This window comes from Macaca nemestrina, chromosome 1 (assembly GCF_043159975.1).
Source record: "Macaca nemestrina isolate mMacNem1 chromosome 1, mMacNem.hap1, whole genome shotgun sequence".
NCBI lineage: Eukaryota > Metazoa > Chordata > Mammalia > Primates > Cercopithecidae > Macaca > Macaca nemestrina.
In genome coordinates this window covers 64,631,726-64,659,624 of record NC_092125.1, presented here as the reverse complement: position 1 = coordinate 64,659,624, position 27,899 = coordinate 64,631,726, and the positions used below count along the sequence as shown (strand labels likewise).

Sequence of the window (27,899 nt, the reverse complement as noted above, 5' to 3'; positions counted from 1 at the left end):
AACAGAAATGAAGGCCACATTTATTCCACTTCTTGAAGGTGCAGGCCTTGGACCTGCCCAGACTCACAGGCCTGGCTGCATGTCCCAGGACCAGCCGGAGCCTCAGAGAGTGAGGGAGAGGCAAAGGGGCCCCAAGACACTGGCACTGGCCTTGGCTACCCATTTTCTCAACTTTAGGCTCAGTCAGACCAAGCATAGAAAGAACAGGAGGCTCTACGTTGCCTGGGGCTGAGAGTGGTGGCCCTTAGAAATCACAGGGGAGCAGAGAGAGCTGGGTTCAACATGAAATGCTTGAAGAGGAAGGAAGACTGTGATGAGGTCGTTTGACCTAGTCCGCTGGGGAAACCCCAGGAGGCCTCCTCTCCTGTTGGCTAGGGAGTAAAGTCCTGTAAACCAGAGGGAGTGGGAGGACATATGGAAGCCTCTTCTCCCCACAGCCCAGCCAGGGGCATGGAGGAGCAGTACCTGAGCCTGGAGAAGATGGAAAGGTCAGCCCAGGCAGTGGCTGCCACACTCTTTCCTGTGGGTCCCAACAGAGGTGGCCTGGTGCCCAGGCTCAGCTGTGCTGCTTCCCAAGGAGAAAGGCAGTGGAAGGTAATGCTGGCGACATCCCGGCCAGCAGCCAGGAGGGAGGTAGGCTGATGTGATGGGATGGGATCTTGCCCTGGGTTGGTCTCACGGTGCAGGAGAGCAGTGTTGGAATCATTCTAATGCTTCAGGATGCCTCACGCGCCCCATGGAGCTCAGACATCAGGAGCTGCTGGGACTCTATTTAGCCTACAAGAAAAGGTACAGGCTAGCACTGCCCACCTGTTGGAGAGGCCTGCAGACCACACTCCAGGACCCAGCACAACTAGCTTTCAAGAACACTGAGCCATTCAAGTCCTCAGCTCTCCTCTTGTAGCAGCCTCACTCCCTGACAAGAACCCACTGGCTCTCACCTCTGACTATATGTTGGAATCACTTGGAAAGCTTATACAAATCCTAACCACAAGCTGCACTCAGAGTCTCTGGGGCAAGACCCAGGCGTCTGTACTTTTAAAAGATCCCCTGGTGATTCCAATGTGCAGCCAAGGTTTAGGAGGAGGAGAAAGGAGTTTAAACTGGTTCATTTGGCTCTTTGGCTACAGCTCTGAATAAGGAAGTGAAAATTCACTAAAATAAAGTTTTGAGCTATCTGCAAATAGATCACATAACACAGCAAGAGCAATTTATGTTGTCACTAAAATTAGAACTTCCTGACCAAGAGGGCTGTTTTGGAAAATCCTTCCAAGAAGCTGTCAAATGTCCTCTTGTGGGTGTTTAAGAGGACGGGTTCTCTTGCTGGAACAGGACAGGGAGGAGATTCCTCCCTTACCCAAGGACCCCCTGAAACTCTGGGGACAAACCACAAGCTCTGCTCCTGGTTTCCCTACCTCCTGGCCCCAATTCTAGTGTCAGACTGGAGTGGCCTCTGGGGAAGAAGTCACATTTAGTGAGCCCTTCCCTCCACAGCCCCTACCCCCAAGCACCTCGCATATCTCGTTTTATTTAATCCCTATGTCAAGAGCATGAGGTAGAAATTATTACTCCTGTCTCACAGGGGAGGGGAGTGAAGCACAAAGCTGAACACGCCTCCCAGGATCACGCAGTTGGTGAGAAGCAGGGTCAGGATTGAAATCCTGTAGGAAACTCTGCTGACTCTACCCCGCCGTTGGTTCCCAGACAGGAAAATGACAGACACGAGGATGACAGGCAGGAGTGGGAGATGCGTGCACGTGTGTACATGTATATAAACAGGGCTGCTGGCCTTCAGGGCAAGCAAGGACCATCCTTTATCCTGAGGTTATCTCTCTTTGGTGATAACATGTGTTTTATAAAGTGGGGTTACTCGATGGCAGGGCTTTTTTTTTTTTTTTTTTCACTTCAAATGTGCTTACTTGGTTATGTGAGCAGCTGGTAACTCTGTTGGTCTTGAGTTTTCTTTTAGAACTTTTACTGGTACGTAGCCAGGCGCGGTGGCTCATGTCTGTAATCCCAGCACTTTGGGAGGTTGAGGCAGGCGGATCACCTGAGGCTAGGAGTTTGAGACTAGCCTGGCCAACGTGGTGAAACCCCATCTCTACTAAAAATATAAAAATTAGCTGGATGTGGTGGTGGGTGCCTGTAATCCCAGCTACTTGGGAGGCTGAGGCATGAGAATTGCTTGAACCCAGGAGATGGAGGTTGCAGTGAGCCGACACAGTACCACTGCACTCCAGCCTGGGTGACAAAGTGAGACTCCCTCTCAAAAAAAAAAAAAAAAAAGAAAAAGAACTTTTACTGGTACACAAAATCTCAATCTCGAGCCGGAGCCCTGCTGCGTTCCCACACCAACCTCTCACGACCCCTCAGTGCCCCGAGGAGGGGAGTTGAATCAGGAGATGATCCTGCAGCCCCGGGCTGGCGCATGAGCATTGGCAGGAGGGACAGGAGCCCCACAAGGCCAGAGAAACACTGGCCTTGGACATCGTACCCAAGGTGTGTGTGCTGTGGCTTCCTGGGGTAGCACATGGGGATGAAAACAGCACCTACCCTGAGGATGGCTGTGATTGAAGGAGGCGGTCTGGGGCAGCTTGGGCACAGAGTACATATGGAGTGCAGAGCTGGACACAGGCGCAAACCCCATGCCTCCAGGCCCCCACCTCCCTGACGGCATGGGGGCTCACATTTTAAAGGCTATAATTGAATCCTACACCTCCTGAGGATGTCAACTCATTTGTGGAAAACGCCTAATCTTCAACAGGGCTGCTTGGAAAATGGACACGTGTCATCAAACCTGCATGGGCAGGCTTGGGGACTCTTCGCCGCCCCCAGGCAAGGGTGGCTTGAAGACCCAGCCCTGACCCACACAAGGTGAAAACTCCTTACCGTTCAATGATGCGGTTGTTATCCAGGAGGTCAGACGCCAGCAGCTTCATCCCCTCGCAGAGCTCTTGCATGCTGCCCAAGGCAGAGGCAGGAGAAGTGGCTGAGGCTGGAAGTTGCCCTGCCCAGACCCCTTTCCTGGGAGGCCCACCCTCCTCTGCAGCCCCACCAAAGAAGCCTCTTTATTCTTTTTTGTTTGCTTATTTGAGGCGGAGTCTTGCTCCCTGGCCCAGGCTGGAGTGCAGTGGCACTATCTTGGCTCACTGCAACCTCTGCCTCCTGGATTCAAGGAATTCTTGTGCCTCAGCCTCCGGAGTAGCTGAGATTACAGGTGCATGCCACCACACCCAGCTAAATTTTGTATTTTTACTAGAGTTGGGGTTTCACCATGTTTGCCAGGTTGGTCTTGAACTTCTGGCCTCAAGTTGATCCACCCACCTTGGCCTCCCAGAGTGCTGGGATTACAGGCGTGAGCCACTGCACCCAGCCAGTCTCTTTAATCTTGCCTCCTAGGCCTGGTATGAGGCCAAACCCCTCAAGGTCTAACCTCAGCACGCTCCCCACAACTCCCTTCCACACAGATACACACCCCCTTTCTCCCCAGCACTTACTGGAGAAGCAGGTCCTTTGGTGTAGGGCTGGGGTAAGGAGCTATGGGAGGCGGGGAGGCCTGAGCCCCCTTTGCTCGGTCCTGAAGGAGCTGGTGAGATAGCTCTTCCAGGATCTGCAGGGAAGCCATACTTTGGTCAGCACTTAGTAGCCAGCTTATGTGTGGCTGGGTAAGGGCAGTACTTGAGGAGGTGAAGACATGGGTAACAAGAGCCCCAGCCTGCATCCCCAGAGTACCTAGAATTCCTCTGCCATGCCCACCTTGCTGAGACTCTCCTGGACCCCCTGGGCTTCTGTGTTACAGGCGGCCACAGAACAGCCGACCAGGCGCAGGTGGTTCCTGGTCTCGTGCACCACCCTCAAGAGAACAGACAGAGACTTAGAATTAGAGCAGGACTCAGCGCACTCACCAGGGCTTGCCTAGCTGCCATCGGGTCTGCACATGGACACAGGTGGGTCCTGGGTATTTGCATCCCTCGCTGCCTCTGCCCTGCCAGCTGTGCCCTCCACGCTTGCCCGCCCCACTGCAATAATGCAGATGCACACAGCTGGCTGAGGCTGGGAGGGCCCCTTCAGAGCCGCAGTGGGGAGCACCAACAACATGTGTGTGGCTGGGGCTGGGTGACACATGCCAGCTATGGTGAGTGTGGCGCCAGTCAGGCTGCAGAGAGGCAGAGGATAGCCCACACTAGGGCTGTCGGTGTGGGGAACTGCCCACACTCTCATTTCCAGAGTGAATTCTCTTCTGCTTCTAAGTGGAGAGAAGGAGCAGGAACATTTTCCCCAAGGCCCAGAGCCGTGAAATCAGGGGTTGGTGCTCAGCCCTGGCCACACATTAGAATCACCTGGAGAAGCTGTACTACACTGATATCCAAGCCCTGCACCAGAGCAATTACACCAGAATGTGTGGTGGGTTGGAGTAGGAGAAGCAGGCATTGGTATTCCGATATGAGGACAGGTGAGTGCCCAGGTCTCAGCCCCATAACAAGGTGAGGTCCTACAGGCCTCAGAATGTGGCAGCACGTGGGAAATTGTCCTCTCTTCTCTGGAGGGGCCAACTTTCACACAGGCAGGGGAATGGAGAGTGGGCCTGATCTGAGAAGGTGGAACCCAAAACTCCTGAAGGGGACGGCGTGACAGAGGATTCTCCTTAAGGGCCACTGCCACTGTCCTTATCCCAGTGGGATCTAGTGTTCTCCTAAAGGAGATTTCTCAATACAACCAGGTGGAACGGTAGAAAGAATCCAGATTTGATTTGATTTTACCCTCAAAAGCCCAGATTGTAGAGGCAGACAGAGCCACATATGGGTCTTGGGTCTGCCACTTACTAGCCATGTGATGTGCAGAGGATGCCTGTTCTCAGATCCTCAGTTTCCTCGTCTAGGAAACAGGGTGATGATATCTGCCGTATCGGGCAGGTGTTGTGGGATTAAATAAGCTAAGCTATAGAAATCTCCCAGCCAACTGCCTGGTCCACCCAGAGACACAAAACCACCCATCTGCTCACACCCCTTCACTCGTTCCTCCCTTTCCCTCAGGGCTCCACAAAGCCCTGGGTCCTCTGAAGTCTAGAAGGGCCAGGCCAGGCCCTGAGCTCCATGAGCTCAGGAAGGGCTGTTACCTCATCCTCTTGCCGTGCGTGACTAGGGATGCTTGATACTTCTGCACGCACTCCTCCTGGAACACCTGCAGGAGCCTTTTGGCTAAATGGCTGAAATTCATCCTAGAATGACAGGGAACCAAGGCACAGATGAGCCGCCAGAACCACTGTGCACGAGCCCACCATCCCTCAGTCTCCGTCGCCACCTTGTCATAAGTGCCCAAGCCCTGCGACCACAGCAGGGCTATGTCTCTGGGAAAGGAGGAAGGACGGTCACACACTTGGATTGTGAAGCTGCGGTGGCCAGCAAAACCCGCATCAACAGGGAGACATGGGAGACGCACAGCGGGTCCTCGGGGAACACACACATGCTCAAGCTTAGTCCTCAAGAAAGGGAAGGGAAAGTGAGGCAGTCGTGGAAAGAAGGTGTGTGTGTCCGTGTGCGGGGCGTCTGGGTGCTTGTAGAACTGGGGGAGTGAGTTCCCAGATAACCATTAAATCAGGGAGGGCCTCCTGGACATGAGTGTGTCCAGGAAACATGGGAGACAGAGGAGCAGGGGGAGGCAGGGAAGGTGCAGGCAGAGGGCAGAAGCAGGAAGTGGTAAGTGGTCCCTCAGTGAGGACGACTAGAGAGAAAAAAAAAAGCCTGCAAACCGTCTTGTCCATACCAGAAGCAAATCCAGTTACATCAAGATTGCATCTGAGAAGCCTCCCTCCAACTAAGCTATGCACACTCCCTCCCCTGGCCCCAGATAACCTATTATCCCCAACTGCTCAGCTGCAGCCCGGGGCAGGGCCCTTCACGGCCTCTCCTCTGGCATTGAGGATCGCTCTGCCCCGAGGACACCCACCCTCCTGCCCACCCGCCTGCAGGCGGACAGGCCACTCACTTATCCAGCTTGTGAATCTGTTCCTCATTGTAGCCAAGCCCTGGAGGAAACAGACAGGACAGATGTCACCTATTCAATCAGTCAACCAAACAGAGTGCAGCAAGGGTCGGGAGACAGTTACGAAGACGAAGACGGCCCAGCCCATGCTGCTTCACGGGAACTCACGGCCCAGCAGAAAAGGAAGGGCAAAGGAGTGAAGCCAGCACCCAAGTAGCTGATTAGGACAAAGCCGGGGCCTCAAGAAGCCATGGGGAAGTTGTATGAGGGCCCCAGGGGAAGGCAGCCCAAAGTGCAGGGCCAGGGTGGGGACGTGGGGGATGCTTCGGGTGGGAGGTGGGGGATGAATGGGCTTGGAAGGAGGCTCAGTCAGCCATAGCCCCTTATCTAGCACCCTCCCAGAGTGACTGATGCCTGCAGCTGGATGGTCTCACCCCTGAATGTTCACGGGCTCTGCCTGCAATGAGCTAGAGAAACCAGGCCACCACCTTCTACCTCCCCGCTCTGCCCAGCCACTTTTGCCTCAAAGGCTGAAGCTTTCATGGCCTTGGCTGCCTCCTGAAGGGCCCTAAGGCTCATATACTAGGGATATGCTGCCCCCTGCTGCTCTCCGCAGGAATGGGCCTCCAGGGTGGCGGCAGCCACAAGATGAAATGATGATGGAGGTTCTCTTGGTGGGCCTCCCCATCCCGCTCCTCCAATAGCAGAGTCCCCCTCCTGGGCCCTGCACTTGGCCAGCTGAGAGCATGTGTGCAGTCCAAGAGACCTGGGACAAACCTCAGCCCTTTCTCCTGTTGGCAGGCGGCTCTAGGCGAGTGATTTCACTTCGCTGAGCCTGTCTCCTCATCCATCACAGGTTCCACACGGGAGTCCCGTGAGGCTCAAGCGAGAGTGCCCTGAAGACCACTGGGCATTTTTAAAAAATGGTATCTTTCAACACACTGGGTTTTAACAGTTAGATGTTCATTTTTAATTTTAATAAAGGACTCCTAAAGACCAATAGAAGTAAAACTGCTCTGAGGCTGTGACATGGGATGGTTAAAAGCAGTTGGGCCTAGATTACTTGGGCTGCTTAACCTTTCTGTGCCTTGGTTTTCTCATCTATAAAATGGGGAAGGTAATGATGTCTAGAGGTTTTATTATTGTTGTTGATGTTTGAGACAGGGTCTCGCTCTTGCCCTAGCTGGAGTGCTGCAATGGTGTGATCTCAGCTCATTGCAGCCTCCAACTCCCAGCTCCCAGGCTCAGGTGATCCTCCCACCTCAGCCTCCCAAGTAGTTAGGACGATAGGCACATGCCCATGTCCAGCTAGTTCTGTTTACTTTTTGTAGAGATGGGGTCTTACTATGTTGCCCAGGCTGGTCTTGAACTCCTGGGCCCAAGTGATCCTCCTGCTTCAGCTTTCCACAGTGCTGAGATTACAGGCATGAGCCACTGCACCCAGCTCCATGTATGTGTGTGTGTGTATATATATATATACACACACATACACACACATATAAAATTTAGTTTCCCAACAGAGATGTGTTATAAATGTAATATATATATATATATGAATTATATATATATGTGAAATATAAAACCATAAAGTGATGGGAAAGCATCCTGCAGTCCCAGTCAGTCAGGAGGCTGAAGTGAGAGGATGGCTTGAGCCCAGGAGGTTGAGGCGACAGTGGGCAGTGATCATGCCATTGTACTCCTGCCTGGGTGACAGAGAACTCAAATATATATATTAGCATGTAATCAATATAAACAGAATTGCTAAGGAAATAAGTTATGTATTTATGTGATAGCACAAAAAGAATATAAGGTATTTCTTTAGTGATTTTGTTTATATTGATTACATGCTAAAATGACACTGGATATATTGGTTTGAATAACACATTAAAATTAATTTCACTTGTTTCTACTTTTTAAAAATTGGCTACTAGAAGACTTAGAATTACACATGTGTCTGGCATTACATTTCTATTGGACAGTGGTTTTTAGATAATCCCAAGGATAGAAGATAATTTGGCAATCAAGCCCAAGACCTTCAGTCTACAGATTAGGAAATGCCTGGGGCCTGGGAGGGGAGGGGGAGGTTTGGTTCCTGGTGTGTTAGTTCCCCAACCAGAAGTGTCAACTGGAGCCTCCGCAGGCTCCCTCCAACCCCCTCACCAGCCCTCCCTGGGTCCCCCCTTGCACTACCCCACGACGGCAGTCACTTTGGACACGCAGCTTCCCACCCCCGAGCCTGTGAATGGGCTGCGCCTGCCACAACGTCCTTGTGAGGATTAATGGATCATGCAGCCAAAATGCCTGACTCAGTGACTCAAAATGGGACTTCTCCTGATCCCCCCTTTTCTGGAAAACCTGACTATCTCAGTGCCCCAAGGACACAATGGACAGTGACATTTTATACTTTAAAATGCTCTGCCAAGGTGAGGGATCTCTTTCCAGGACCACCTCTCCTAGAGCAGCGAGGCTCCAGGAGCCTGGTGGATCCCCCACTGGATCCCCCAACCACGTGATCCAAGTCTCTCATGTGGCAACAGGCAGGCATGTAAAGGTTTCACGTCCCCCACCAGCCTGCAGGCAGCTTGCAGACAGGGGCTCTGCCCTAGAGCAGCTGCACAGAACCATCCACTTAGTGGGCCTCCAAGACCACCAGCTGGAGGTTAGTGGCCACTGGTAGCAATGACTCACCAGAGAAAAGGAAGAAAGAAGGGAGACAGAGGAGAGAGAAGGGGCATCTGCCCTGCCCGGGCTCACCTGGCCTCATCCTAGACTTCTTGAACTGTTTGTAGATGAAGTTCATCTTGTCCAAACAGCACTGAATCTGCTGGATGCTGTGGGCAGATGACAGGGACCAGGTGTTGGAAGAATCTAACGGCACAGAGCAAAGAGGAGGGAGGCGAAGGGTGGCAGTGGAATAGGGGAGGAGCCTCACTGCCACAGTTTTGGGGGATCAATTTGGGAGTGGAGGTGACTGTCTCTAGGCTTATCTGAGACCCCATACAGTCAGCCAGCCCTCTCTCATTCTCATGGCTTATTCTTCCTCTCTCTCACATACATGCACTCACAGCATGAGTTAAGTAAGAGACAAGAGAGACAGGAAGCCAAGCAGGACAGGCAACAGGAACGTGGCCTTTCCTACATGAGAAGTTGTGGGACTAGGCCCTGGGAAGAAGCCTAGGCCCCCTGAAACCTAGGAGCGTGTCTGGCAGTGACCGCTGGGGATGGAGGGGAGCTAAAATCTCTCTCTGGTCGACTGGAAAAGGCAGAAGAGTATAGCTTCTTGGTTTACCCAATGCGTGGCACACAGCAGAAACTTCACATAAATAATGAATCAATAATCCTTGTTGAAAACAAGAATGAATCAACAGGCCTTGGTCCTGCCTGGAGGTGGAGGAACGGGGGAGATGATCTCCTGAGGACCTTCTTGGTCTGGGGTTGAAGGTCGTTATTATTTCTTCCTTCCCCTTTTCAGGCTGGATACAAACACTTTGTTGGAGAAGTCAGGAGTGTGTGGGGAAAGTTCTTCCTCACCCTCAGGCCTATGTAGCTCCACTCCCTCCCTGCAGCACCTCCAAGCGACCCCATCTCTGCTATTTCTGGAGCTGGACTCTGAACAGAGCACGGGCTTGTTCCAGGGCTCTGCCAGCCGAAGGAGCCTGCCCCGCCAGGAATATGCAGGTGGAAGACGAAGTAGCTGGGACAGGCCTCAGATCCACAGCCTTCATCCAAAAGGACAGGGCCTCGATCCTCAGCCTTCATCCAAAAGACAGGGCCTGGGATCCACAGCCTTCATCCAAAAGACAGGGCCTCGATCCTCAGCCTTCATCCAAAAGACAGGGCCTCGATCCTCAGCCTTCATCCAAAAGGACGGGGCCTCGATCCTCAGCCTTCATCCAAAAGACAGGGCCTGGGATCCACAGCCTTCATTCAAAAGACAGGGCCTGGGATCCACAGCCTTCATCCAAAAGGACAGGGCCTCAGATCCTCAGCCTTCATCCAAAAGGACGGGGCCTGGGATCCACAGCCTTCATCCAAAAGGACGGGGCCTCAATCCTCAGCCTTCATCCAAAAGGACAGGGCCTGGGATCCACAGCCTTCATCCAAAAGGACAGGGCCTGAGATCCTCAGCCTTCATCCAAAAGGACAGGGCCTGGGATCCACAGCCTTCATTCAAAAGACAGGGCCTGGGATCCACAGCCTTCATTCAAAAGGACGGGGCCTCAATCCTCAGCCTTCATCCAAAAGGACAGGCCTCAGATCTGCAGCCTTCATCCAAAAGGCTCAGGGCCAAATGTGCTCTGAATTCAGAATTGTCTTCTGATATCGGAAAGGCAATTTGGTGCCCACACAGTGTATTGTGGAACGGCCTGAGCAGGGCATCAACTCCTAATCAAACACATTCACATCTCCAAAGAACCACAAGAACATTCACCCCAAGTGGGATAAAGTCTGTAAAGAGCCTCATTCGGTTTAGGTCAGGTTTTATGACCAAAACAGTTAAGAAAACCTCCTGTGGTGTTCAGAGCTGTTTGAATTTAGAATTGAGGGCATGGGATGATGGATGGGGATAGGCCCAGATTACAGTAGGCACCAAAGAGAATGGGGAGGAGGTCTGCACTGGGCACCACCCACCCCCTGGTCAGAGGCGGCAAGGTAGGCAGCGGCTCCACACAGTCAGCTGGGGCTGGGGGAAGGGGGTATTTCTATATCTGTTGAAAGGGACAGTCGTGCTTTAAAGCTTGTAAACCCCTGCCTGGCATAGGCCAAGAACATAGGCTTTGGAGGTGGACAGATCCGACCTGAAGCCACCTCTGTCATTTGTCATTTACTGGCTGTGACTTGGGATAAGTTAACCTCACTGACCGAGCTTCTACAAAAAGGGCATTATCGTAGCATCATTATTGTTTTCAGGATTCAATGAGATGCTGTATGTGAGAGGACCTGCCCAAGGGCCTGACACGAGAAAGAGAACTAAAGTCTTCTTTTATTCAGAATTATTGCACCTGCTAAGATTCCCAAATGTTCCTCAAACTCCCAGATGGGAGCAGGACCCCAGATCGTTTTCTCCTCCTGGCTGGTGTCTGGGGCATGCAGGGCGGGGGGTTCTTGTTCATTGCTGGATCTCCTCCACTCCCCCAGGCCCTAGCACCCTTGCCAAGAGAAAGGGGAATGCAAGCTGACGTCTGTAAAGGCTAAAGGCTACTGGACCTTTGGTGCTGCCCACTCCCCCACTCCCACCCCACAAAGAAGGAAAATCCCACAGACCTTCTGTCCTCATGTACCTGATCCCGGCTCTTCACCAGCTCCTGGCTCAGACTGCTCAGGCTCTCCTGGGTCTCCGTGATATTTTGGGAGCATCTGGAGAGGACCTCAGCTAGCTGTGGGGCAAGAAGGCAGACCCCCGTGGGGTCTTCAGCCTGGGCACTGGTGGGCAGGCTGGCTGGACCATGGGCCCCCAGCTCTGATCCTGCTAAGCCCTTGCCCTCCAGCCTCACTCACAGTCCGCAGCCTGGACCTCAGTTCTGCGGCCACCTTCAGTTCCTGGATCTCAGGCATTCCAGCCACGCTGCTGGACCTTGAGGGAGGCAAGGAGAAAAGCCACATTTGGGGGCTTGGGAGCAGCCAAGGTGGGAGGCAGAGAGCTCTGTGGGCACATGCTGGGCATAGCATCTTGGGACAGCCTTGGTGGCTCTCCGGGTCTCTGGGGAGTTTTGTGTTTGGGACAGAGGCACCATCCTGAAGAGGGTCCTACTCACCCAAGTTGTGACATTGTTGAGTATTGCAAAGAATAAAGGTTGAAACAGACTGTAACACCTTGAGTCTATGAAAATCCATGGGCCCGTGATGCAAGGCTGCTATTAATGATCTCCTTACCAGGAAACTTTGTAACTAAAGAGAAAGAATTAAGTTCCTGTCCAGTAGAAACTGTATTTCTTGATAACCAACAGCTTTCTGATGAGGGAAAAGCTGTATTTTGTAGACTACTAGGCAATGATGTATCAGAAGTTTGAACATTATCATCTTGCTGCCCAGTGAAATTGTTATCTGAGGCATAGCGTTACAAGCAATGATAGATGATAAAGGGGTGAGCATTTGCATGGTGACAAGGTCACACCACTCTGTTTCTTTCTTCTACAGGGAAAATGTAACGTTACAGTAGAGGAATCAGGCTGTCACCAGCCAATGGTATATCGACATACAATACCCGGCATCATCAATAATGTATTCTAGCAAAAAATGTTCAACTGGAATCCATCTAGCCTTATGCACTCCCAGTTTAGGCCTGGCACAGTGGTTCATGCCTGTAATTCCAGCACTTTGGGAGACAGAAGTGGGAGGATTGCTTGAGGCCAGGAGTTTGAGATCAGCCTGGGCAACATAGTGAGGCCCTGTCTCTACAAAAATAAAAATAAAATAAAATAAAATAAAACAAAATAAAAAACAAAATAAAAGCCTGGCATGGTGGCTCACACCAGTAATCCCAGCACTTTGGGAGGCCAAGGTGGGAGGATCGCTTAAGGCCAGGAGTTCAAGACCAGTCTGGCCAACATAGTGAGACTCTGCCTTGAAAAAAACAGAAATGAAAATAAATAAAATAAAATACTAAAATTTTTTTTTTAAACTTCCCAGTTTACAGGAAATGCTGAGAAAGAAGGACAAGACAAACAACTTCAAGGGGAAACTCTAGATGGGTTCAGAAGGTGGGACCGTGGACGTGATCCCAAAAACAGGTTATAAAATGGCAAATACACCATCATTTCATGTTGGTTAATGTTCACGCGTAGTAGAATAATATCTAGAAGGTTGTGTCCTTCTAAGGTGTGATAACCTATCTCTAGATAGTAGGATACAGGATTTTAATTTTCTTATTTTTGCTTATTTCTGTTTTCTAACTTTCTACCATTAGTATATACGTTTTAGTAATAATCATGATTTTAAAAAGTATCCTGTGTATTTTGGCTTGGGAATGGAGAATTAGGGGAGGAAAGGGGAGCTGAGCAAAGAGAGAATCAGGAAGGAACTGCAGGCTCCTTGAAGATAGGGGTGCCGCTGCTCTGCTCCTCATACGGCCCCAGTGCCTAGCAACGTGTTCAGCACACAGTAGTCCGTCAGTGCATGGATGTTGAAGGCATTACTGAGTGCACATACGGATGAAGGTTTGGGATATTTGATGGCAGAAGAGGGTGAGGCTGGACCCAATCCATCTCCACAGGGAGTCAGGAGACATGGGTTCGAGTCCTAGTCCTGGCAGTCACATTTGCTATCTGCATGACCTTGGGTTAGTCCTTTAGCTCTCCAGGCCTCAGGCTCTTCGTCTATAAAAGGAGGAGACAAATTTCCTTCCTGCCACCTAATAAGGTGTTTACAGGGATCCAAAGGGACCTCAGAGATGAAGTCTTGTCTGGAAAGTCTTGCCCTGGTGGTGGGGCTGGGGGAAGCCCTAGGATTCCCAAAGCCCATCCTGGCTGCCTGAGCAGTGCCTCCGGATGACAGCAGCTGCCCAGGAGGGCCAGGAAGCTTTAGGACAAAGGCAAGGTTGCCCTGCCAGAGGAGCTGTCCTGGGGAACCTGAGGCAGGAGGAGCACACTCGGAGAGGGGCGAGTCACCAGGCTGGGCAAAGGTGGGCCACTTGGCATGAGGTGCTGGGTTCCTCCAGTGTGACATTCAGCTCATGAAAATACCTGGTTCCACTGCGGGTGGAGCTAGTGTTTTCAGACCTTAGGAGAGTCTACAGGTCTGGGGATGTTCAGGCAAGAATGGGCTTGCAACATGTGGGAGCTGGGAGGCCGCAGAGATCATCCAACCCTCTCATTTTGGAAATGAGGACACAGAGGCCCAGGTAGGGGAAGGTGACAACGGGCTGGAGTCACACCCAGACTAAGAGAAGAGGCTGCACCTGGCCCTCTGGCTCCCTGCTCACAACTGGTTTTGCTCCCCATCTTCCTCCTTGATGGGAGGCTGAAATAGGCTTCAAAGCAGGCACTCGCCTGACCTGAACTCTCTAGACATACCACCGAGGCCGCCTTGGAGGAGGCTGCAGAGCCATAACAGGGGAACAGCAGCCACTGGACGCCAGGATGCCAGGACGCCAGATCTAGGCCAGCGTGCCACTCGCCCCCAGCCCCTGTCCATCCAGGGCAAGTGGGCAGAGAGACACCCACAAAGCTTTTCCAAACACATCTTCCCAGGTCAACAATCTACAGTGGCTCCCGGCTGGTTGTTTTACTGGGGTCCAACCTCCCTCTAGCTGGACCCTCCAGGGCCCTATGCATTCTTTCCTCCCCTCCTCACCCACCTCTGTCTGCCTCTGGCTTAGCTCTGGGCTACCTGCCGTCATGACTGTGGCTTCAGTAAGCCTCCCCAGCACCCCCTCGTTCCCCCTGAACAGGGCCCTTTTCTTCTCTGTCTCTGCACAGACCTTCCTGCCTGAGGTATTCTCCTTCCTTCTGGCCTTAAAAGCCTCACCTTTCAGGAAGGCCTCCGTGGTTGCCTCTACCCATCTCAAGTCTCCTCTTACCCAACAATCCCATCAGCCCTCACATGTCCAGGAAGGGCTAGCTGCTCCGCAGGAAGCATGGGCCTCTCTGAATGACAGGGGGCCACATCTACCCGGAGCCCCCTCTGTGTCTTGGACAGAGCTCTGCTCAAAGGAGATTCACTCGCAGTTCTGCTGACTGAACCCCACTCTCTGTCACCGTCTGAGAGGGGCTCAGTCTGGATGGAGACTCCATCCCTGTTATCTGGAGATGCTCCTCTTCCTCCTCCCTGCTCCTCCACCTCCCAGCTGCCCCATCATCTGTGTTGCTGCTGCCAAGCAGGAGGCACGCGGGGCTGCATGAGTCAGCCCACAGCTGGGAAACTCCCTGGAGCTCCCTGGAGACAAGGGCTGGGGGGTGGCGAGAGAGGAGGAGGGCCTTCAGGCATCTGCGCAGTCTCTGATCCTCTGTCCCCAAAGACTCCCGCCACCAGTGGCATCCTTAGGCTGCAGAGCTCCCACCCTCACCCGTACCATGGCCTCGTGCCTTCCAGGATTTGGGGTGCTGTGCCCACTTCTCAATCGTGTTCTGACCAATGAAGTAGTCCCACGCTCCCCATCTCCAGACCCTTCCACCTGACTTCCTCCTCCCCAGTCTCTCTCTGTTTCCAACTCATCCCCACTAATTAGCCCGAGACACGGGAGTGGAGGGAGTCAGGTTCCAAGGATTGGGGCAGGGAACCCAAGGAAGGCAAGGATAAGCTGAAGAGTCAGAGAAAGCAGGAGATGAGGCATGGAGAACGAGACCACCGGGATGTTGTTCTGTGTGTGGGTGTGAGTCCTCCCCCTAGAGTTCTGCTGGCACTTGGCATAGCGTGAGCATTCTAAATCATTCAGAGAAGGACTTGGCAGGACACAAGCCCCTTCCTGGGATAGGGAGGCCACCTTGGTACCTGGAGAGTCTGTGCCCCCATGGGCCCCTTCCCCTGCAGGTGAGGGACTGGGTTTGGGGGGAGCCATTGCAGTTATTTGGTGAGGTGGGGATAAGGGATAGGGTGGGGGTGCCTCTATTCTAGGAGGGCAGGGAAGGCAGGAGCCCTGGGTTGGGGAGGAGAGGTGCATTGTTGGAGGTATTAAGGGTGAGGAGCAGCAGAGCAGGGCTGAGAGGTCCCAGCGGCCTGGGGCAAACACCCACCTCTCGGTCCCCAGGCTGCTGCTGAGGTAGAGGAGGGACGTCCTCGCCACCTCCAGAGTCCGTCTGCATGTGGCCTGGAGCACCTCCCTGTCCAAGGGGAGACTGAGTCAGAGCTGCCTCGATCGGGGGACTCAGAGCACTGTGCATGCAGACAGCATCCCAGGGTGCTGGCCTCCGCCTCCTGCCGGCCTCCCCTCCTGCCCGCCTCCCCCTCCTGCCCACCCCCCCTCCTGCCCACCTCCCGCTCCTGCCCGCCTCCCCCTTTGTGCCCAGCCCTCATGGCTACTCACATGACCCAGTGCAGCCCCCGTAACATTAGCTCCTGCCCGTCCAGCAGGACCCGCGCCAGCCGCAGGGCCTGATAGCCAGCGCCCAACACACCCTGAAACACAGAGGTGCACAGGGCCAGGTCCCACACCTCTACCCTTGGGCCATGCCCCTCCCTGCCACCTGGGGGTTGCCCCTCACCTTGGCCGTGTTGTAATCCGCCTGCAGGTCCACTTTGGGGACGAACTTGGGGACGTCCAGAGCAGCTGCAGACAAAGACCCTGTCTGAGGGGCCTGCCTATCTTTCATTAAGTCCAGCGCACACTCACCCCTCACTGCCAATCTCCCACCTCAGGCTTTGCAACTCACCCTGAGCCCCCCACCTTGCCAGCCTTGGCCGCACTTAAAGTTGTGATCCCTCACTGCCACCTTGTGGCCACTTTTGAGAACTACATGCTCATGCCCAAGGGCCGAAAATGGACTAAATCACCTTCTTGCCCACAGGTTTTGAGGTGAATACCCCTTCCTAGCCTCAGAGCAGGAGGATAAAACTGGAGTTATTCAAGTGAGAAGAAAGGAAACTTTTGCTAGGATTTGGAGAAAGGCTCAAGCTCTGGACCCCTGACCCCCTTCCCTTCTTTCCAGGAGCTCAGACTTGGGCTTCTTCCAACACAAACTGTCTGAGGCTTCCCCACAAATCGGAGATGATGGAAACTGCATTAAATCCAGATCTCTCTGTTTCTACTGGAGCTCTTTCCACAGCTCTGAGGATGCTGGAAAGCCCCCGGGAGGTCAAGCCACCAGCCCACATCATGTGGCATCTCAAGAGGCATCTGCAGAATTAGAACCCGCATCTGTAGAATTAAAACCCACATCTGCCTCTGGCTCCCTGTGGCCCCAAGGAAACACCCACAAAGGAAGGTAACCAATGGCCTGGATTGCAAACTCCTGTCTCACAAGAAATGTGGAGAGGAGAAAGATCCAGCCCAGGTGGCTCTACTCACGGTCCCTGAAGGCCAGCCCCTTGGGGATGGCTGTGCTGAAGAGGGTCAGGGGGCTGCTTGCTGTCGTGTGGGCGATGTGCTGTGCTGAGATGCTGGGCTCAAGGACACAGAGGTGACCCTCAAAGAGGTACTCCTGGTGTCGGGGGGCCACACTGGTCTGCTTATGCACGGCCTCCTGGAAAATGGCTATCCTAGACATAGCCATGGTGGGGGGCAGAGGACAGGGGGTGTCAGTAGGCAGGGCAGGGGGCCAGGGACTGCTAAGCCCCAGCTAAGCATTGCCCATAGGCAGGGCTCTGTTTTGCAGAGGGAGGGACGGGGGTGGTTTTCTCTGTCATCAAGGGTGGAGAGGCCAAGGGGAGAGTTCACATCTTATAGTGATGGAGACAGAGTGGGAACAGGCCCCAGGAGTCCCAATACCCAGTCTCTGACTCTGCACCTCTTCATGTCACACTGCCATTACATTTACCTAGTTCTGTAAAATTATCCAGGAATCAAGGGTTCTATGAGCCGTACATTTAGGAAATGTACAGCCAACATACACGCACACACTTCTCAGATGTATAATGCATATTAGCATTAGAAAAGGTACTGACTCTCTGAAGTACATGCAAGAAAACCTGTTTAGCTTTAACTTTGTAGATCTAGTCTTTTTCCAAACTATGTTTGGACCCAGAAGCGGTCCTACGTATACACTCTTCGGAACGTACTGTGGGAGATGCTGCTTTGGACAGGCACCGCTGCTTGGGTACAGAAGATTCTCACTGCTTCCCTCCCTTGTCCCCACTTACGTGTTGTGGGCATGGATGTAGACGTGGTGCAGGACTGCCTGGGACAGGGAGAAGACATGGATGACAACTCGCTGCAGGATGTCACTGGTCTCCGCAAAGAACTGGTCGAAGCCCCAGCACTTGGCCTGCTCCACCTCCAGGATGTTGGCCAGGATGGGCACCAGCTGGCTCTGCAGCCCCCTGCCCTCCCAGGACATGGAGACTGTCAGGGGTGGGGGCCCAGACCTGTCCTCCTTAAGCAGGCAACAGGGGCATGTCCTGAAGAGCTAGGACCAAGGTGGTGGGGCCGGGTGGGTTGGGGAGGAAAGGCTGGAAGAACTCGTTCCAGCATCCAGATGGGAAAGTGGTGTGCCCAAGCCTGCAGCATGCCCGGAACCTACTGGAACAGGCCTCAGAAGTCTTGACTCAGCAGAGAGAAGTGATACCCAGCTCAGACTCCAGCATCACCCACCCAGCAGGGTCCCACTCACAGTGACAGCTGGCAGGTGATGGGGAGGGTGTAGCTCCACTCCAGGGGCCCATTCTCCCGCCTCTGGGCACCTGCAATGGCCCCAGCTGGCTTCTCCGTGGTGATCCGGTACCTAGCGGGAGCAAGACCGGGTCAGCGGGATCCCCAGCCGTCACATTGCGAGGCAACGACACACTCAGCACAAAGGGCTCCGAGCACAGGTTCAAGTCACCCAGCCACCCAAAGGTAGCCTGAGTGATGGAATGTGAGAGACCTGGCTCTCAGCTGTGAGAGCACCTTGCCTCAGCACTCCTCCTGGAGCCCTTTGCTTCAGATAGAGACACCTTTGCCCTGTCCACTGCCTCCCTCCCAGCTACACTTCCCTCAGCCTGGCCAGCCTCCTCCACACCTTTGCCCATGCTATGCATGGCCCCAGTATCCTCTCATCCTCTTTCTCTCCCTTCAGAGTCCAGCCTTCCCTGACAACCCCTGTCCACGCGGGTCTCCTGTCCCTCTCACGGTCCTGATATAGGTTCCACACAGCTGGACCCCCGGGCTGAGGCGAGTGCAGCAACCTTCCCGCTAAGCAGCTGACGTCTCTGCTCCAGGTGGTGCGCTCAGAGGGAGCCGCTGCCGTCTCCAGCCACTTACTACCTCCCTGTCCGATGGCACAAAACCATGGAAAGACCTTGGACCTGGGAACAGGAAGCTGCCACCTTTGCCCCTGGCGAGCTCTGCCACCCTGGGCAAGTCACTCTTTGAGCTTCGGTTAAGACAAGGAGAGCAGTAAGGGAGCGGAGGGCTAGAGTGAAGTACCGAACTAACACAGGGTGTGTTCACAGACACCCGGCAGCCCCGGGCAGAGCTCAGCTGCTTGTTTGATCCGATTAACAAAAAGAGGTCTACAAAGAGCCTGGGTGGGGGGTGGACCAAAGGAGTGTGAGGGGACCAGGAGACACAGCAGGGTCTGGTGGGAGAAGGGCCAGGGGACCACCAGTCTGTCCCATTCCCTGCCCTGTGGCCCACCGTACATGATCTCCTTGTTCCGCCGTGGCCCACCAAAGGGGATGAAGGGCAGGCTGCCGGTGGCTGCATGGTACAAGGTCACTCCAATGCTCCAGAGATCCACAGTCACCCCGAACGCTTTTTGCTGGGGCTTTCGAAGCACCGCCCGCTCATACATGTCGGGGTGCTGCCGGAGAGAACCAGAAGGCGGCCATGGAGCGGGAGGGCTGGCAAGGGCCTGAAACCTGTCAGACTCCCTTCCACTGCCTGCAGGTGAAAACAGAACTGTTCAAATCCTTCTCCTTTGTCATCTTAAAAACGGGTGTCACATTCGCCCTACCCAGAGCGTTTCCGTCGGGCCACCCTGTGCCCTGGGGACCTGTACGTCCCATCCTCCCGGGAGTCCCGGCAAGGAGTTAACTGCACAAGGCTGGGTGGCCTGGCCAGGCTGCAGCCTCACCTTTTCTGTCTTAGAGAACAGAATGCATTCTTCTGGTTGGGGTACAGGGGAGAGACATAACCCTGTCGGAAGCAGGAGGTGGGCCACACTCCCTATGGGGGCTCTGAGGGGCTCACAAGGGGGGCAGCGGGTCCCCAGCAGCTCACCCACCAGGTACTCCTCAGTCCCGTAGACTGAGACAAACTTCTCGTCATCATCCAGCTCCCGGGCAGCCCCGAAGTCCGTCAGCTTGTAGATGCTCTGCCCCTCCTCCCCCACGAGGCGCATGATGTTCCCGGGCTTGATGTCGCGATGCACGATGCCGTTCTCCCGCAGGTGGTTCATGCCGGCCACTGGGGACAGACAGGGAAGCCACTAGCTGGCTCTGGCCAGGGAAAGTCTAGTGTCTGAGGCTCATCTTGGTGGGCAGGCTGTCCTTGGACCCAGAGACACAGGAGTTCCCACGGGCTGACAGAGCCACGGGACAGGCAGAAGGCCAGAGACACACATGGGGCTGAGGAGGGCGTCTCAAGGACACTAGGGTATGGAGGTGCCATCTGGATTCTCTAGGAAACCGAGAGGGGTGGTGGCTCTGTCTCCCCAAGGGCGGCACCCCTCTTTGTATTACTTCTTTTGATTAGGTGTTCAATTGTGATAAAATATCCATAACAAAATTTCCCATTTTAACCAATTTTAAGTGTACACTTCATTGGCACTAAGCATACCGATGCCACTGTGCCACCATCACACCATCCATCTTAGAACTTTTCTCATTGTCCACTTTTTTTTTTTTTTTTTTGAGACAGAGTCTCACTCTGACACCTTGGCTGGAGTGCAACGGCTCAATATCGGCTCAGTGCAACCTCTGCCTCCCGGGTTCAATCAATTCTCATGCCTCCGCCTCCCATGTAGCTGGAACTACAGGCGCACGCCACCATGCCCAGCTAATTTTTGTATTTTTTTTAGTAGAGACAGGGTTTCACTGTGTTTGCCGGACTGGTCTCAAACCCCTAACCTCCAATAATCCGCCCACCTGGGCCTTGCAAAGTGCTGAGATTACAGGCATAAGCCACTGCACCCAGCCTCATTCTTCAAAATTGAAACCGCACTCATTAAACAACTCCCCATTCTCCTCTGCCCCCAGACCCTGACATCCACCATGGTACTTTCTGTCTCTATGAATGTATGAGTGGAATCATACAGGATTTGTCCTTCTGTGTCTGGCTTTTTTCACTTAGCATAATGTCACCAAGGTCCATCCATGTTGTAGCAGGTGTCAGAATTTCTTTCCTTTTAAGACTGAATAATATTCTATTTTAGGAACCGCCCACATTTTGTTTTCACAGTTAGGCTGTTTCCAACTTTTGGCTATTGTAAATAATGCTGCTAAGAACGTCGATGTACAATCTTTTTAGGTTTAATTTTTAAGTTGGAATTTTAAATGGAATGATTAGCAGGAGTCAGACGCCTGGGTCCTGCCCGTCAGCGTCTGTGCCAGGCCTGCTGCTGGTCTGAGGGTGGAGGCAGGGACAGGGAGGGGCTCACCCACACAGCGCAGCACCACCAGGAACTCATCCTCTGGCAGCCCAAAGGCGTTCTCGGGGCTCTCCAGCACGCTCAGCAGGCTCCCACTGGAGCAGTACTCCATCACCAGTACCTTCTGCCGGCTGCCCCCCTACAGGTGGGACAGAGAGGGGCTCCTGAGGACAGCGCTTATCCTCCCCACCCACTAGGAAGAAGTGGCTCAGAGCCATGGGACAGGCAGAAGGCCAGAGACACACATGGGGCTGAGGAGGGCGTCTCAAGGACACTAGGGTATGGAGGTGCCATCTGGACTCTCTAGGAAACCTAGAGGAGTGGTGGCTCTGTCTCCCCAAGGGCAGCACCTCTCTTTGTATTACTTCTTTTGATTAGGTGTTCAATTGTGGTAAAATATCCATAACAAAATTTCCCATTTTAACTAATTTTAAGTGTACACTTCATTGGCACTAAGCACACCCATGCCACTGTGCCATCATCACACCATCCATCTTAGTGGGGATGGAGCCCAGAGTCCCCATTCTCCAGGTCCCAGCTTCCAGCCTGGCCTTCCCTCCTTGTCCTCACACTGATCTCAAACACTGGAATCCAAAGTCACCTATTCCAGGAAGCCCTCTCTGCTTAGGTACTGATTCTGTCCATCGTTCCTTTCCCGTGTACTGCTCCCACCCCCTTGCACCCTTTGCTCCCTTCTGCAATTTGCCTGCTCTGTCTGACCTGCTGATGAGCATGGGACCAAGTCTCTGTTGTTGTGTGGCCTGACTCTCCCCAGACGACAAGGGTCCAGGACAAGACCATCCTCTGACCAAGCACCAGACCCACCGTCTCCTCCACCGCAAAGAGCTTGATGATGTTCTGGTGGTTCAGCTTCCGCAGGACCTCAAACTCCCTCACCTGCACCTCACGGGGCCGCAGGTAGCTGGTGGTGTTGAAGACCTTCACAGCAACCAGCTCCCCGGATTTCTGCCATTGGGGAGGGAGCAGTGGGAGACAGCATGGGGATTAGCACACGTCCCACTCCCGCGGGGGAGCAGCCACCCTCTCCTGGGCCTCCATTCAGCCTCTCCTGCCAGCCCAACCCAGAGATGAGCCTGGTTGGATGGGGGCTCCCATCCACACCTCCTTTTCCTCTCAAGGGGTAGACAGTCCCGCAATGGGAGGTGACAAGAGCCTGAAATTCTGATCTCCTGCAAGGGATGGCTTGTTGTTATTATTACAATTGCCATTGACAATCACCATAGGGCAGCTAACACTCCCTGGGGTTAGCAGCAGGGAAGGGACTGGAACCTGGTCTGGCTGGCTCCAATTCCTCTTTTTTTTTTTTTTTTTTTAAGACGGAGTCTCGCTCTGTCCCCAGGCTGGAGCGCAGTGTCAAGATCTCAGCTCACTGGAATCTCCGCCTCCCGGGTTCAAGCGATTCTCTGCCTCAGCCTCCCGAGTAGCTGGGATTACAGGCGCCCGCCACCACACCCAGCTAATTTTTGTATTTTTAGTAGAGATGGGGTTTCACCATCTTGACTAGGATGGTCTTGATCTCCTGACCTCGTGATCCACCCACCTCGGCCTCCCAAAGCGCTGGGATTACAGGTGTGAGCCACTGCGCCCAGCCGGCTACCACTCTTAAGTAAAACAGAGTGGATATCATCTCGTATATTCTTGCAGGATAAATCCAAACAAGGCCTAATTCCTGCCTCTGCTCTTCCTAGATCCCATTTGCTGCTACCTTCCTCAGATGTTTGCCTTGTGACTTCATAGTTCTCTTGCCCAACTCGTGCCTGACAGAGGCATCCTCTCAAGGAGCCGTTTTCAGCTCCCTATCCCTCTGCTCAAACCCACAGTGTGAGTGTGCTGCACAACGTCCCGAGATCCCTGTCCCACCGCCCTCAATGCCCTCTGGGGGCTGACTGGGCCAGCTTGCAAGGCATGAGGAGGCCAAGCTGGGCTGGCCAGAGGCCTGGCCAGGGTTGCTTCCTACCTTGTTGCGGGCCTTGTACACACTGGCAGTGGCCCCCTGCCCCAGCAGGTCATCTGTGTGCCACAGGTAATTGGCTGTGCTCTGCATCTCCTGCCCTGAGCTGGCTGGTCACCTGCTGCCTAGAAAAAGAGCATGCTGGGGGCCCAGGATTCCATTCCTGGCATGGGGTGGCCACTGGTGGCCTGACCTGTAACTGTGCCCCAAGGCTACCCTAAGAAGGGCTCCATGTGGGCATTCCATAAGCAAGGGAGTGGGGGAAGTATGAAGCACAGAAAGGTTAAGTAACTTCCCCAAAAGGACGCACAGCACAACAAGAGGGCCCCCACTGAGCCCTAAGCCCACAGCCGGCACCTGTTCCACTTAAGAGGCCTGGCCTTCTGCCTGTCCTGGCTCCCCAAGTCCCCTTGAAGCCCCTCCCCAGGCAGGTCATTCAACAGAGACAAACCTCTTGTCTCTATCACCTCTCCCCAGCACTGAAGATTCTGGGTTTTGGCATCCAGGCTTGAGACTGTCCCAGGAAGCAGAAACAGTATAGGAGGAAGGGCCTGGGGTCAGGCAGCATCTCCCACACTACCACAAATCTCCAGGATTGCAACATGAGCCTGGAGCCACTCCCCCAGCCCCTGCTGGCCTGCCTGCCAGGCCCACCACTTCCTGCTGCTGTGAGCTGACAGCTGGGTCAGTGCTGCTCCAAGAGAGACCGGGCTGCTTCAGAGTGTGTGTGTATGTGTGTGTGAGAGTGTGTGAGTGTGTGTCAGTGTGTGAGAGTGTGTGTGTGAGTGTGTGTGTGTGAGTGAGTGTGTGTGTGAGTGTGTGTGTGTGTATTTGTGTAGGGGGTTGGGGAGAAGCGTGTGAGTGTGTGTGTGAGAGCAGGGTATAGAGGAGGCAAAATTCATCATTTGGCCATTGGGAGAATCGGAAACATCTTACAAGTCTGTTTCCCATCTTTGTCCTCATCTTTTCTCCACAGCCTGGTTCTCCTAAAGCAATTAGTACCAGAAAGTGTATCCTCAGAAGTTAAACTCAATTTCTCTCTGAAAAATAAGGCCAGGGCTGGCCTTTTTGGGATACCTGGGGACAGAAGCATTAGAAGGGCCGCCATCCTTTAAATACTTTCTTTTTTTTTTTTTTTTTTGACATGAGGTCTCACTCTGTCATCCAGGCTTGGGTGCACTGGTGCAATCATGACTCACTGCAACCTCCACCCCCTGGGCTCAAGCAATCTTCCCAACTCAGCCTCCTGAGTAGCTTAGGACCATAGGTGTGAACCACCACACCTGGCTGTCTTTTGTATTTTTAGTAGAGATGGGTTTTTGCCATGTTGCCCAGGCTGGTCTTGAACTCCTGAGCTCAAGCAATCCGCCCACATGGGCTTCCTACCAAAAGTACTGGGATTACAGTGTGAGCCACCATGCCTGGCCACTTAAATACTTTTAAATAACGCTAGACTAGAAAAGGTGTCTTCATGTTCTAACATCTTAGAGGTTCTCAAACTGAGGGTTGCCATGCCTAGAATCCTATGTTCCTTCATTCTGAACTTTTTCTCTGTATAATCTTTTTTAAAAACGCAAATCCTTGATAATGTCAGTTCATTGAGCCAGAGGCCCCTTGAAGAGATCAGTGGTCAACTCCTAGTTTCAGATCGGGTAGGAGTGGACATTACGCAGAAGCAACTGAAGTACTGAGAGGCTTCCTGAAGACAACACAGTAGCTCAGCATGAATGAGTGGGTCTGGTTTTCCCCGCTGAGGCTGGAGCCAGCCAGCAGGTCTGGGGGCTGGGGCTGGAGCAGAGCAGGCTGAAATCAAGACCAAAGGCTCTGATACTGGGGCGAGGAACAGCTGAAGACTCTGGGATAATAGGCAGTGAGGTGCAAAGCACAGAGCCCCAGACAGGCGGCGTGCCCCTGGGTTCTGTGCCCAGGAGCTCTGGTTGTGGCACATCTGGCTCAACTCTGCACGCTCTGCAGATCCTCCCCCCACCACCCCAAGCACCTGGTGCATAGAAGGGCTCAGCGGCCCTCAACCAGTGGTTGGATGAATGAGCAGTGGACAGTGAAGCATGTGAGCCACCGCCCACCCATCTCTCCCCTCCCCTTCCTTCTCAGGGCTCTGCTGTGGCCAAATGCACTTACCCCACACTCTGAGCTGCCCTGAGTCAGGCAAAGGCTCTTCCTGGTGAGCGTATGTTATGCTTTCTGTCTGTGGCACGTCCAGGAGCTGAGCTACACCGGAAAGAGGAGGGCGGATGAGAGGCGCCCCTCAGTGCAGTTGCTTCGCAGCCTCCATCAAAGGCCACCGGCTCTAGCCCTTTAACCCTTTCCTGTTTGTCACCTTCCCCCAGAGGGCTGGGCTGGGGGTTTCCAGCTCTATACCCCAACTGTTCAGGGAGACTTTCCCGGCATCTCCTACTCCTGAGACTCTGGCCAGGGAGAAAGACCCTGGGAAAGGTGAGGGCAGGTGCTGGGAGCTGATCGCTGGCTTTGGGTGTTGGTAAGCAGAGCCCAGGGAGGGCTTGTGGTTGGCCCATGGTGGCTCACCTCTATGCCACACACAACGCTCTATGTGAGAGCACCACTACCGACAGGCCCGCACCCCTGTGCCCGGCTGAGCTGCCCTGCAGCTGCCCCTTGCCTGGCCCCCTCATTCCACCCCCGCCCCCCTCCACACGCTGCACACTCACCCCATCTCCACTGCAGGGGATGCAGGTTTGTGGGACTGGGTGGCACTCCCAGAACTTTCAGGGCTTGCTGTCATTCATGAGCAGTGTTCTCAGCCTCCTGGTGGCCAAGGGCCCTTAGGACCCACAGGCAGGGCCAGTTGCAATGGCCTGTGCCACCCCAGGAGCTGGGACTAGTGGGTTTCTTCCCTGCCTCCTTGTGGCGGTGGGACACCAAGCTCAGCACTGAGTCCTGGCTCTCAGCTCTCTCACACTTCCTGATTTCCGTCTCTCGCTCTCTTTCTCTCTTAAAGAGACAGAGGCAACTCGGTGCAGCCACCAGCTCAGCAAAGAGAAAGAGGATGCTCTGAGTTCCCAAGTGTAGGCGATAGGACCAGAGTCTGAGCCACAGAGAAGCCAGGAACTGGGGCCCTTCTGGTCATTGTGGTGGGCAGCTGGGTGCTGTTTTGGCATCTCGCACAATTCCCTGGAGCAGGGAAGTTCAGGACTCTGCCCGGAGTCAACAGAGCAGGTTGGGCAAGTTAACTAAGTGGAAAGCTGCCTGGGAAGTCCACGCTCCCGCACCCAGGAGCCCCAAGGAGATGTAGGAGCTATGGCGACCCAGTCCTAGAAGCTGGATCTGAGTCACCTTCCAAGGAGGCCTGCAGAGGTCCGAGCAAGTGCGAGGACCCAGCTGATGCCCTCCAGTGTGACCTGAGCACAGCATGCAGCCCCTCCCAGCCAGCTCACTCACCTGCAGCAGGAGGACAGTAACAGCTACTCCATGGGTTGACTGGATGACATGGATATATTTGGAATTGTTTGGAGCTTGGAAAGTGTTTTACAGAAAGCCTTGAAGGTATGGAGGCCCACACACTTCAGGAATTTACCCATTCTCTTCAGAGACTGCTGGGGCTGGAAGCCAGGCGCCAACTTCCCAGCCAGGACTCGATGCCCCGCATCAAATGTCCTAGGAGGCTGGAGGGGTCTGTGCTGCTCTGGTCAGTTCTGAGATGGCAGTTGGATGTGAAATGGTTAAAACCAGGAAATTCCATGTTTCTATAGAATGTTGGAGGGACTTTCCCATGGCCACACCTGGTGGTTTCCTCCGCCAGCGCCACCCCTCCCACAGTGACACTAGAACAGGAGCAGAGCTGAGAACTGCCTGGTGCTTTGTTAAAGAGACCTCCCCATAACACTGCCAGCTGGAGGAGCTGCTGCAGCTTCTCACAGCAGGACCTGGAGGAATGTGCCTGAGTGCCTGAGATCCTCATGTTCCACCCAGTCTTCCCAGCTTGCTTTTTTTTTTTTTTTTTTAAGATGGAGTCTTGCTCTGTTACCCAGGCTGGAGTGCAGCAGCACAATCTCGATCTCGGCTCACTGCAACCTCTGCCTCAGCCTCCCGAGTAGCTGGGACTACGGGCACACACCACCACACCTGGCTAATTTCTTGTATTTTTAGAAGAGATGGGGTTTCACTGTGTGGTTGGTGAGGTGGATTGAGCAGGTTGGTCTCAATCTCCCAACCTCCTGATCCACCCGCCTCGGCCTCCCAAAGTGCTGGGATTACAGGCGTGAGCCACCGCGCCCAGCCTAGTCTTCCCAGGTTTCTGCCTGCCTGGCACATGGGAGAACTGCACATCCTAGTTACCTTGTGATGCGGGGAGCATGTGAGTTCCCCACCAAAGCATTTAATTCCTGATGCAAGACCCTCCCAGAGCTCTGCTTTCTGGCAGTGTGATTCTGTTAGTCTGGGTCCTTGAGTGACTGTCCTGAGCAGAGTTCCCCTGCTGGTTCACAAGGGACATTGGCTTTGGTGAGAAATCAGCCTTTGTTGCTTTAGGGCACCGAGGTTTGCTACATAACTTAGACGATCCATAATGTTTACCCATTTTTTACCCTGATGAACCTGCTGGGTCCTCAGCAGCACTCTTACTTTCCTCTCTCCATCAATCTCTTTCCCAGTGTATTTAGCACGTTCAAAGGCAACTACCATGTGTCTAGCACCTTCTATGAGGCAGGCACTGTGTGCTGAGGGCGTAAAGGCTGGGCATCCCACCAGGAGCCTGGAGGTCCAGGACGGCATGGCAGATGCTGAGTGGCAGGCAGGCAGCAGGGAGG

The 27,899-nt window shown here is 53.8% G+C and overlaps 1 protein-coding gene across 7 annotated transcripts; it reads right to left on the bottom strand.

The window, feature by feature from the left end:
- Nucleotides 1-26,756, bottom strand: LOC105484842 (inhibitor of nuclear factor kappa B kinase subunit epsilon). Of its 7 annotated transcripts, none has more exons than XM_071079277.1 (22): nt 26,533-26,756; nt 25,255-25,344; nt 23,122-23,240; nt 21,969-22,109; nt 21,153-21,282; nt 19,779-19,960; nt 19,195-19,355; nt 18,186-18,296; nt 17,716-17,895; nt 16,925-17,115; nt 16,122-16,186; nt 15,944-16,035; nt 15,654-15,740; nt 11,482-11,557; nt 11,248-11,360; nt 8,737-8,813; nt 5,986-6,025; nt 5,117-5,218; nt 3,757-3,853; nt 3,498-3,610; nt 2,890-2,961; nt 1-777 (listed from the first exon to the last, which is right to left on the bottom strand). In XM_071079277.1, the coding sequence occupies exons 3-22, from the start codon at nt 23,206-23,208 to the stop codon at nt 744-746; spliced, it is 2,151 nt and encodes a 716-aa protein (XP_070935378.1). In that variant the 5' UTR covers nt 23,209-23,240; nt 25,255-25,344; nt 26,533-26,756; the 3' UTR covers nt 1-743. The 7 variants fall into 7 exon arrangements, 6 of the variants coding, with proteins under 6 accessions (XP_070935378.1, XP_011745189.1, XP_024649568.1 ...); XM_011746887.2 differs by lacking the exon at nt 26,533-26,756 and adding an exon at nt 25,803-26,051; XM_024793800.2 differs by lacking the exon at nt 26,533-26,756 and adding an exon at nt 25,803-26,051 and having other exon boundaries at nt 23,122-23,236.
- Between the last annotated feature and the right edge of the window lie 1,143 nt (nt 26,757-27,899).